Consider the following 11,382-nt stretch of genomic DNA (forward strand, 5'->3'; position numbering starts at 1 on the left):
TTTCGAAGTAAAATTTAAGTAATGTACTATTACTACGACTTTAGAAATAAAAATAGCACAATATTTAAGGAAATAAAACCCCAAAATTCAAATATACCACCCCAGATGGGACTCGAACCCACAATCCCTGGCTTAGGAGGCCAGTGCCTTATCCATTAGGCCACTGGGGCGAGTCGTTAACTTCTACCACACGTCAGACTAAAATCCACATACAATTCCTTTTTGACATATCCAAATGAACGCATATGTGTTTACAAAAACTGGTTGGAATAATTGGTTTCGTTACGATAAACAGAAACTTGTAATTAATGCTATTGCAGCCAGCCGACGGCTTACTATTTCCCGTCAACTTGGCATGATGGGAAATAGAGTCATTGACAAATATTTGACACTGCCCTTTGGAAACTCCGTTCCTTTCCAACAGTGTGAGAATATTCACCTGATATTTACATTTTTAAGCAACAATACCTTTCATTTGGAGTTAGTGTGTTCTCAAATTAGTTCAGGAGGCGAACGGAAACTTCCTCCTCTGATCCTCGCTGACGATTCTTTTCCCGAGCCAGAAGAAGACCAACCCCGCAGGAGACAGGGCAGGAATGGTAGCTGGTTAGCTTCCAAAGCAGAAGCGATTGGATTCACTAAATAACGTGGTCTGCTATTCTGCAGTAATGATGAATTTACTGCCGTCGAACCCACACGGAAATGGGCTCCTTTATGCTGGATTTAACCAGGATCACGGTGAGATGTGATTTTTTTTTCTTCCCCAAACACACTTCAACTGCAGCGCTATAACGTTCCGAGCTTTCCCTGCGTCCAGATCTCATAATTTGTTTTATAATAAGGATAACATCCATCAAAAACACTTTTAGATTGTATACAATTGTCAATGTGTACTCTTAATTCGGAAAATAACAGGCACTGAATTTACTGACGTAAAGTTAGCTTTAGCTACATTTAGGCTAACCTCAAAACAGTTAGCTTTGGTTAATATTTATTTCATTTCAAAGCTTCATTATCAAACCAACGCACATGCATACAATTAGTACCCTTTTAATATGACAAAAAACTCTTATATTTATAGGTAAATCATAGAACGAGTACATTTTACTAGTTAGCGATGTGTTTAAACTTAGCTTGTTTAGCTAGCACTAGCTTAAAAAGACGATGCTAAACACTTCACCTGTGATTATTCTTTTAAGCAAAACAGTTTAATTGTCTTTTATGAAAAGTGTCTAGAATGTCTAGATGTTCATATGTTTTTAACTGACTAACACTGCTTTAAAGTTAGTTATTGTTTTAGATAAAACTCCACGTAGTCGTAATTTTGTTTTATCAATCAATGACGTCAGTTTTTTCATATTACATTGACAGTTTTGTCTTGAATCTTTGTTTTAAGTGGTTTAACCCTGATATGACCTCTACCAAACCCTATTTGGCGTAAATTCCAGCATAGGTTAATCATTTGTTCCGAGCAGCGGGTTCAGAGCTCCACTTAAGTGTCACAAAATTACACGGCCTGCTATGAAATCCTCCTTCCGCCTACATCAGCGCGTTTTAATAGATCTGTTTGTGTAAAACAAGTGCTGTGTGTGTCCAGGGTGCTTTGCTTGTGGGATGGAGAATGGATTTCGTGTGTACAACACAGACCCCCTGAAGGAGAAAGAGAAGCAAGGTAAGAAAAGAGGGACGAGTGCCGAGTTGGGTCAAAAATGTTTGCTTTCCCCCCAATACATCTCTATAGTCATATTAATTTTTAGTTTGGTTCAGAGGACGTAATTTTCGTCCATGTTTTGTGTTAGTTAATTTGATTAATATACAATTAGACTAATTTGCAATAAATTATGTGGAATAAATTGGATCAAGGGCTTTGAAAATCCCAGTTGTAACTTTTAAAATGAACTTATTAATTAAACACCCAGTCTGGTAGCATCGTGTTTACCATTTTCTTGTGGCGCATATAAAAAAAAGCTTAAAGTTACATTTCTGAGTATTTTTTATTTAGATTGTTGTGAATCAGGAGCAAATAGAAAAAATGCTTTTTTGAAAAACTTGTAGTTACATACAAACTACAATTTAAAGTTTCCTGTTCCTCTCCATTCCGACGCATCAACTTGCAGACAAATAGAACCGTGTACGTCTTTGTTTTCCTTTTCTGAGCTTTCATCTGGCTCAAAACTGTACGTCTGAATAGCTCAGGTTAGGTTGGGGGGTTTGAGGGGCTGGAAGCTAGCAGGAGAGCTTGTAAACAAAGGGTTAATGGGAAATGAGGGCAGGCTCACTCTGCACTAACAGTTCTGCCCACAACTTGTAGACAAATTCCTAATGAACTCCTGCCAATATATGTCATAGAAATCAGCCCTTTCTTTTATTTATTTATTTTAATTTTGGCTAAAAATACGTCATAACCATAATTAGAATGCTTTAAAATACTTCAAAAGATGATCAAAGTGGGTTTTTAAGATAATTTAATTGGAATGAACTGGACCAAATTGCAACTTAATGTTCAGTTATGTGGAGTAAATTGGATTATAGGTTTTGAAAACCTCAGTTGTGACTTGGTGCTTTTTAAATGAACTGAATTAAGTTGAATTCTTGGATCAAAATAGGCTCCAGCTGTTCGTTTGTGTTGGAAATTACAGTAAAAACCTGTTGCATGTTTGACCTACTTTCTATTGGTACTTTTAATGGAATAAAATGGTTAACAAATACCTAAAATATTCTTTCTCTGTCTCAAAAATATCTACTCTGTTTCCTGAAAGAGTTTTCTTTTTTTTATTTGGACTATAGAGTTAAGTAATTCTGTGATTCCACTGAAAAGAACGCCTCTGCCAAATCATGTGACTGGAAACACAACCTTCTGTAGTCACTTCTGTAAACTCAGGTTAACGTGTTGAAGGTCAGCCTTTCTTTTCTTTCCCTCTGACGGGTGTTGCACCATATTTGTCTTTTTTTGCGGGTTTTTATGAACCACAATCATTCACAGACTGAAACAGGGAGGAGATGCTTCCTCCTCTTTTTGTTTATTTTGAAATTTCAAGTTGGTGTGGTTGTCTTTCAGAGTTCCTGGAGGGTGGGGTTGGCCATGTGGAGATGCTCTTCAGGTGTAACTACCTAGCACTTGTAGGAGGAGGAAAGAAGCCCAAATACCCAACAAACAAAGGTATGTGTGGCTTGTAAATGTCAGACATTTAGCATTTATCTTGAACACCTTTTGATTTGAGGCTTTTATAGTAACTCATTTTAGTGGCTCTTTCATGCTAAAGTCTTTGATTCAGTTTCAAACTTGGTTTATTTGTTGACATGGAAATTACAATTCAAAGATCTGTCAAAAATACCGCTCTAGCAGAGGAGATCTGCTTTATCTTTCATTTTAGAGAGCAATTCAAGCCCTGAGGGTTAATTCGTTTGAGCAAGATGGAAACCTGCTTTTGTGAACAATGTTTCAAGTGATAAGAATTTACGACAGCTTAACGCTCATTTTTACATGAAGACTTGACACTTTAGAGTTGGACAGGAGGAAAACGCTGGATTTTCTTTGTCAAAGCTCTCCATCATATCTTTATTTACATTCCATCCAGTCCAGTTCACCACTAAATCTCCAGATCAGTTATTTTTGGGCTCAAGAAAAGTCAGACTTTAAGTCTAGATCAGTCAGTCCAGCTGCAGACAAAATTCCAGTCACAAAAATACTGTATTCTGAAAGGTTATGTGGTTCAGTCCGCTTTGACTGCTGCTCTGATCACACCCGTCCATGTGTTATCAGTCAGGCCTCAATATGGATCCTCTGACATTTTAATCTTCATAAGCCAGTTTAGAATATTTGTATAATATTGTTTTTCTCCATTGCTGATTTCATTAACATATCTTCTTTTATGGATGATGTTTTATGATCGGATGAGCCTCATGGATCAAACAGAAACTGTAAAAACGGAAGCTTCTGGTGTTTCTATGTCCTTAAAATCCTTCTGGTTTTTCTATGAACCTCAGATCTCTGACATTTTCTCAATTTGGTTCAGCTGAGCTTCAATTATATTTCCAGTTTCAAGTTAAACTTTGGTCTCTTCAGCAAAAAACAGAGCTGCAGGAACAGAGGGAAACCTTAGAAATCTCCAATGGTAGAATTTGTCTCCTAAGTTATGATGTCATACCCTTTTAAGACAGAGTTAAATCATGAAATTAGCAACTCTGAATTTCTGCTTCAGTGATGATCTGGGACGACCTGAAGAAGAAGACGGTCATCGAGATCGAGTTCTCCACAGAAGTCAAAGCGGTGAAGCTGCGGCGGGACAGGTAAAGCGGCGCAGAGCAGCTGATGATGGTTCTTGTGTCGCAGAGATGACTCCACTGTTCTGGATGTGCTCCACTTTCAGGATCGTGGTGGTTCTGGACTCTATGATCAAAGTGTTCACCTTCACCCACAATCCTCATCAGCTGCACGTGTTTGAGACGTGCTACAACCCCAAAGGTCAGTCAGGCGGACCAACTCCACAGCTTTAAAAAAAGTTTTGTGTCACCAAGCGTCTCACTAGGGGGCCATGATTAGTCGACTATCCGATGACTAATCGACTATTAAAATAGTCAATGACTAATTTAATAGTCGATTAGTCGACTATCCGATTACTAATCGACTATTAAAATAGTCAATGATTAATTTAATAGTCGATTAGTCGTTACTTTATATTATATGGAGTCAGAGTGTAGTAAAGTTGAAAGTTATAATGGTATTCTGCTAACTTTTTGGGCTATTTTGTTATTTATTAAGGTTTTTTTAGGCTATTTTCTAGTTTAGCTAATATTTCAGCTACATGTTAGCTATTTTGGCTAATTTAAAATTTTTTTTTAGGCTAATTTTGCATTTAAATAATATTGTAGCTTCAGCGTTTTCAGCTATCGGCTTCAACATTTTTAGCTATCAATTTCAGCATCTTCAGCTGCTAAATTCAGCTTCCAGCATTCACACTAGCATTATCACAGGTAATGCTATATATCTAGTTTTTAGTTAGTTTAAAGCTAATGATGGTTAAGATGCATGTTTTACAACCATTCTATTCATGACCGGATCAGTCGACTAATCTAAAAAAAAAAAATCAGTGATTAGTTGACTAATAAAATACTCGTTTGTGGTAGCACTCCTTCTCACCACCCCTCTTCCTCCCTCCAGGTCTGTGCGTGCTGTGTCCCAACAGCAACAACTCCCTGCTGGCGTTCCCTGGGACGCATTCTGGCCACGTGCAGATCGTAGACCTCGCCAACACGGAGAAACCGCCCGTGGACATCCCTGCCCACGAGGGGGCGCTGTGCTGCATCGCGTTGAATCTTCAGGGAACGAGGATAGCCACGGCGTCAGAGAAAGTGTGTGAGCGTTCCTGTGTGGCTGCAGGTGTGGGGGGGGGCGTCATTCGTCGTGACCGACCTGCACGTGTCTCCACAGGGGACCCTCATCAGAGTCTTTGACACCACCGACGGGCAGCTCATCCAGGAGCTGAGGCGGGGCTCGCAGGCGGCTAACATCTACTGGTGGGTACATTCTTCTGTTTTTGATTCTTTCGATCCTCAATTCAGTTCAATTTTGAGTTTACACATTTAGACACATTTGTCTACTCTATGTTTTGAATATATTCATATTAATCTGATACAGTTCAAATACTGTAAATTTATTAGATAAATAATGAGTTTGTTAATTAGGAGTGTCAAACTCAATCGCACAGGGGGCAAAATCCAAAACACACCTGAGGTCAAACAGGATAAACATTTATAGAACACTAAAACTAAATGTTTCAAACTTTAAAAACGTAACGTTTGAACATAACTATAAATAAAACAGGCAGAAATATTATTCCAGAATAAATCAACTTAAACCTTAAGTAACTTTGAATATTTTACTCGCTGTAAAAATATATTTTGTCAAAATTAAAGAGAAGCTCCAACAATTGTTCTGCCTCTCCTGGAAGGCGGTTCCGTTTGGCCACCAGGTGGGGCTCACACTATAGCAGAACACTTTTTATTTAGAAGAATGAGAAAAAACGTGTGCTTTGGACAAAGGGCGGGGCCACAATGACCACGCCCTTATAAAGGAGATTTTGGAAACCGAGGCTTCAGATCATCAGGAAATCTGGCTTTTTAGGACATTTAGGGGCAGGGGTCCACAAACGTTTGTTTTTTGTGAGGGCCACAGAACTGTTTTCTTCTCAGATGTGGGGTCGTTTGTAGAAAAAGTGTAACAATCACATCCTAAACATTTATGGTTTCCCAGAAAACCACACATAGCCAAATTTTAAACAATTCATATCTATCATCTTCACAGAAAAAATATGATCAAAAATTTATAAAAATTAAGAAGGGTGGAAAAAAGAAATTCACGTTTTATGTGGGTTTTGATTGGCCAGATTGCAGAGGGGAGGGGTCTGCAACCTTACAGAACCATTCGGATCGATTTCTCTCCAAACAAAACCCAGTCGGAGCCGCAAAGTCTTCATTCAACCTTAGAAAAATAAAACTCATTTATATTTAGGTTTTTGTTACTGACATGATACATTTAAATATACTTTTGTGTTTTTTGAGGCATAAATAAAACATAAACAGGAAGAAAAAATAGTAAAAAAAAAAAAAAAGTGAAATAGTTTATAACTTTTGACATATCTATTCATAACTTCCTTTCAAAATAAAAGACATCCTTCACCATTGGATCATGTTAATGCAGTAGGAAGTGTAAAGTCCTAAATTAAAAAAATATATAACCAAAAAAAACTAAATCAGAGCTCATGAAGTGACCTCTACCATATATTAAAACCGTGGTGAACACTTTAAATCCCTAAATGTTTTTAAAAATAGAAAATCTGCTTTATAATCCAGTGGATTATAACTTAACGTATCTTGAATTCTGTTTGTGTTTACTGACAACAAATTGATTTTCTATGATAAATGAAGCTCAAAATGAAGTCCAAATGTGTCAGTGTGTCGTTGATAAACTACAAATGACTGATGGAGAATTCTGGCTCCTGTTGTTTGGATCCTCGTTGAATGATTCATACCGTCCTTCAACTGTTTGTCAATGAGTTGAATAAAGTTTAAGTTAATTTACTTTTTAAAAAACTTTACTACTTATGTTTTCATTTATTTATTTATTTTTTAACCAAAGATCCACTATGTAGCAGTAAAAGAGCCACATGTGGCTCCGGAGCTGCAGGTTGCAGACATCTGTCATAGGAGAACTTTAATATGGTGGATTATAAAACGTAGCTCCTTTCGTCAAACTTCTTTTAGGATTGATGATGATTGATTTCAGCAATCAAACAAAGAAAATAATAAAAAAGATATACCTAATAGAAAATATTTAAAAAAAGCACCCCAGTCATCTTCTTTTGAACTATATTAAAAACGTTTTCGTAATTTAATTGTGATTATTCCGGTTTTAGGTCATTTTTCTCTTTAAAGCTGTTTTCTGGGGTATAGTCTCTGTAGAAAAGCATGTTAGAAACACCTAAAGCACCATTTTATCAGAGTGAGTCTTTAACAGAGATGCTTTAATTTGATTTTTGTGTTTCTCAGCATCAATTTCAATCAGGACGCGTCGCTCATCTGCGTGTCCAGCGACCACGGCACAGTTCACATCTTTGCTGCAGAGGACCCCAAAAGGAACAAGCAGTCCAGGTCTGTGTTCTGTCCAGATGGGGGCTGGGGGAGGCTTTCTGCTGCTGAAACCAAACCCCTGACTGTGTCTCCGTCTCTGCAGCTTGGCATCCGCCAGTTTTCTTCCCAAATACTTCAGCTCCAAGTGGAGCTTCTCCAAGTTCCAGGTCCCGTCGGGGTCTCCGTGTTTATGTGCCTTCGGAACCGAGCCCAACGCCGTCATCGGTAGGTGGAGGGAACGCCCTCGGCTCTCTTCTTTAAAAGCTGCTTCACTTCTGGCTGTGGCCAGTCACCATGGAGATGTTTGCAGACTCTCCTAAAGGCTCTTAGAGGCTCCAGATTTAGTTGTTTCCTGATTCCATTCTCAGTGTAGGATAATTCTACATTTCTAAGGAGCTTTCAGCATCCTTTTTCTTTCTTCTGTGGTGTTCTCTGATGCAACTCTGGATATTGTGAGTCAGAAGATTTGTCTCGTCATACAAACCTGGATCTGCTTATCATACCTTTTTTTTACTTAATATCACAAAATGAATTGATCAAGACCATGAATGGTTAGTTTATTGTAATATTTCATCATTTTTGTGTTCAGTTTAAATCCCTTTACATAAAAAGAGTTTTCATAACCAATCAAAAATGGTTGTAAAATGAAAATTAGATAAATTATACTTAACCAGAAATCAAATCAAGTTAAACTTTGCAATAGAAATCAAATCTATTCAGTATTTGGCAATAAAATGCAGCCACATTATCTGTTTCCAAGAAAACAAAAATCTTCACTTACAAACTGACCCACTGTATTTTTCAAACTCTAAGTTGCTCCTGAGATTAAGTCACAAAAATAAAAGCAAAATAAAAAAGCAAAATAAAAAAGAAAATTTCATAAGTCTCAGGAAGAGAAATCAATGTGGTTCTTGAATTATGTAGCTTAAGTTATCTTACATCGTTTCAAATTCATCAAATTCTTCATCTGTGTCGCTTTGGAACAATTCCACTGAGGCTGATGCTTCTTTTGTGCAGCAAATACTCCTAAACACACCTACAGCGCCCTCTGCAGGCTGTTAGTGGGAAAATAACAAACATAAGGTTTGTTTTTTTTAACCAAAAAAAATGCAAATAAGTCTCACCTGAGTATAAGTTGCACCCTTTGACCAAGCTGTGCAAAAAAACTGACTTATACTTCAACAAATAGAGTAATGCCTCGTTTTAACTGAGCGGACCGGACTGGACTGAACCGGACCGGTACAGTATTTTAAGCATTTCCATTATAAAATGTACTGCTAGGCTGGACCGGTTCGTACCATTTTCTGGTCACCTGTTGGTTGTTGGTCCATTAAAAAAAAAAATGCAACGGACCAGTTAGGGCGGAGCTACAAGGAAATCCATTGATTGGCATAAAGGTATTGCAACAAGAGCCAGCGACCGACCAGCGCTTTTCCCGTCTCAAGATCCGAGCCGAAAGTTTTGTCCTCTTCTTCGTCTGCCACAATCTTCTTGCAAATAATATTAAATTCTTTACATTCAGCATTTCCCCTTTATTTACAGTAGTTAGGGAGCGAAGACGACCTGAATCTCTGGATACGGAAAAACCGCTGTAGTACAGCAACATCATCGGTCCACAGTTCTAAACCTGCCAGGAGTGGACCGGTACGGACCGGTTAGTGGAAACGAGGTTCAATTTAATCAACACGTGTCAAATTCAAGGCCTTGGGGCCGATTACGGCCCTCTGGGTAATTCTATCCGGCCCTCCAGATCTTTTTATTTTATTATTATTAATTCCAGATGTTATCTTGTTCTTATTTCTAATTTTGACAAAATATATTTTTAAAGAGAGTAAAATATTGAATGTTATTTTATTCTTGAATAATATTCCTGCCTGTTTTTATTCCTAGTAATATTAAAAAGTTAAGTTTTTAATGTTTTAAAATGTAGTTTGAGAGTGTTCAATAAATGATTCTCCTGTTCGGCCCGTGACCTAAGGTGTGTTTTGGATTTTGGCCCCTTGTGTGATTGAGTTTGACTCAGTGTTTGGTTTCTGCTGCTCTGGATCTGCTAAAAGCAGAGAAGCTCCAGCATAGGCGTTCATCTTCAGGTCATCCTCTCATCCTTTCCAGGAAGCTGAGTCATCATCAGAGAAAGCTGAGTCATCTTCTGACTTATTGCTGATCTTTCCTGAGAAACTCTGCCTTAATAAGACGTCCATTTATTTCTGTTACAGACCTGGTATCAAATTAACCAAATTTCCTAAAGTTTCTTATATTTGCTTAGGATTTTAAAGATTTTTTTAGTCTTGCTTCCTTTCATATTTAAAAACCTGAATTTAGATGCAGCCATCTTCTCCTACAGTGGCTGATATTCTTGTCCATGTCTGTCACTTGTGTTTTACTCTCTTCTGGTTGCACTGGCGTTCGTTTGGGCCCGTTTCCCGCCTGTGGTTTCACCTCTGCTCTCCTCTGCAGCCATTTGTGCTGACGGCAGCTACTACAAGTTCCTCTTCAACCAGAAGGGGGAGTGCTCCAGAGACGTGTACGCCCAGTTCCTGGAGATGACCGACGAGAAGATCTGACACCCCGCTGCGGCGCCGTTCTTCTTTTGGACGCCTCCCAAACTGACGGACTCTGAGAACCGGAGCGTCTTCAGGTAGAGGGAGGAGCGAGGAGCAGCCTCAAACATGGAAGGATTACGGATTTATTTCAAAATCTCTGCACATCTGGACACAAACGCGACACAAAGAGGGAACGCTATTTTTTGAGAGATTTTTAAACGTCTTCCGAGGAGTTTTCACAGACGTTTTCATGGCGAAGCGGAGCGATCTATTGAAATGTTTTTGTCGACTAACACCCTTTCACTAACGTTAGGCGCCCTCAGAGTGTGAGGAGCGTCTGTCTGTGTGTCATGTTTGTGTAAATACCACAGCAGGGGACTGGGAGAGCCGCCTCCTCCTGATCTGTGAAGCTCCGCCCCCTAAGTATTATCAGACCTCCTTCGTCCATGTGCAAACGGCAGACTGAAGTTTTCTGTACAGAAAGTTCACATATTTTTGTTTTCTTACTTGTTGGTGCAATACTCTGTAAAGCCAAGTGGGCGTGGTTTGGAACAAAGCGCTCTGATTCGCTACTTAGGGGGTCAGTTACGCCATTTGAAGGTTTTTGCTGTTTTCAAACTGAAACGGTAAAAAGAATATTTGTAATGTTGATTAAATCTTTAAATCTGACTGTCAAACTTCAACCCGGATCATCCCGACTTCTTTCCTGACAGTCGGGATGATCCGTTTGAATCCAGATCCCAACGTCTCATTTGCAAACGGACATTCTTGCTGCGTCTGCTTCACACTTCCTGTTTTCTGGTGACGCGGGACCTCGCCGTCAGAGGATTCTGCTCCAAACCGATACCGCTTCCTGACACTCACAATGATTGTAAAGCTGCATTTCAATTTGTGAATAAAAAGATAACATCTGCTTTTCCTAATCGGGATTCCCTCAGTTCAGTTAGTAAGACAGCATTATTCTGATGTTGCAGACGTTTGTTCACATATAAAAAACGAGGAAGAGGAAAAAAAAAGTTAAAAAGTTAACATTTGAAAAAAGAAGAGTACAATAAGGAAAAAAATAGGAATGGAAAAATAGGAAAAAAAAATATGGGAAAAGAGGTTTAAAAAAAGAAAAGTTGGGAAAAAAAGCAGGAGACAGGAAAAAAAGACGGGGAAGAAAAAGGGGTAATTTGGGAAAAAAAAGGAAAACAGGGAAAATATCCAA

At 38.6% G+C, this 11,382-nt stretch overlaps 1 protein-coding gene and 1 non-coding gene across 2 annotated transcripts; one reads left to right on the forward strand and one right to left on the reverse strand.

Moving 5' to 3' along the window:
* Positions 1–97: 97 nt before the first annotated feature.
* trnar-ccu lies at positions 98–170 on the reverse strand. The gene has a single exon. It is a non-coding gene; the product is annotated as a tRNA-Arg (tRNA).
* Positions 171–339: 169 nt separating this feature from the next.
* Positions 340–11,095, forward strand: wdr45b (WD repeat domain 45B). Its single transcript, XM_024285459.2, has 10 exons — positions 340–738; positions 1,598–1,672; positions 3,059–3,160; positions 4,203–4,290; positions 4,371–4,465; positions 5,162–5,352; positions 5,432–5,517; positions 7,549–7,650; positions 7,733–7,854; positions 10,087–11,095. Exons 1-10 carry the CDS (start codon positions 669–671, stop codon positions 10,191–10,193), a joined length of 1,038 nt encoding a protein of 345 aa, XP_024141227.1. The 5' UTR covers positions 340–668; the 3' UTR covers positions 10,194–11,095.
* The last annotated feature ends 287 nt before the right edge of the window (positions 11,096–11,382 follow it).

The sequence above is a fragment of the Oryzias melastigma genome, linkage group LG19 (assembly GCF_002922805.2).
Source record: "Oryzias melastigma strain HK-1 linkage group LG19, ASM292280v2, whole genome shotgun sequence".
Taxonomy (NCBI): Eukaryota; Metazoa; Chordata; class Actinopteri; order Beloniformes; family Adrianichthyidae; genus Oryzias; species Oryzias melastigma.

What these genes read in the sequence shown, in the direction of transcription:
- wdr45b (XM_024285459.2), top strand. Translation starts at nt 669, where the DNA reads ATGATGAATTTACTGCCGTCGAACCCACACGGAAATGGGCTCCTTTAT. An exon ending in GTGAAGCTGCGGCGGGACAG is followed by an intron (nt 4,291 to 4,370) that starts GTAAAGCGGCGC and finishes CTCCACTTTCAG; the next exon opens with GATCGTGGTGGTTCTGGACT. An exon ending in CAGGCGGCTAACATCTACTG is followed by an intron (nt 5,518 to 7,548) that starts GTGGGTACATTC and finishes TGTGTTTCTCAG; the next exon opens with CATCAATTTCAATCAGGACG.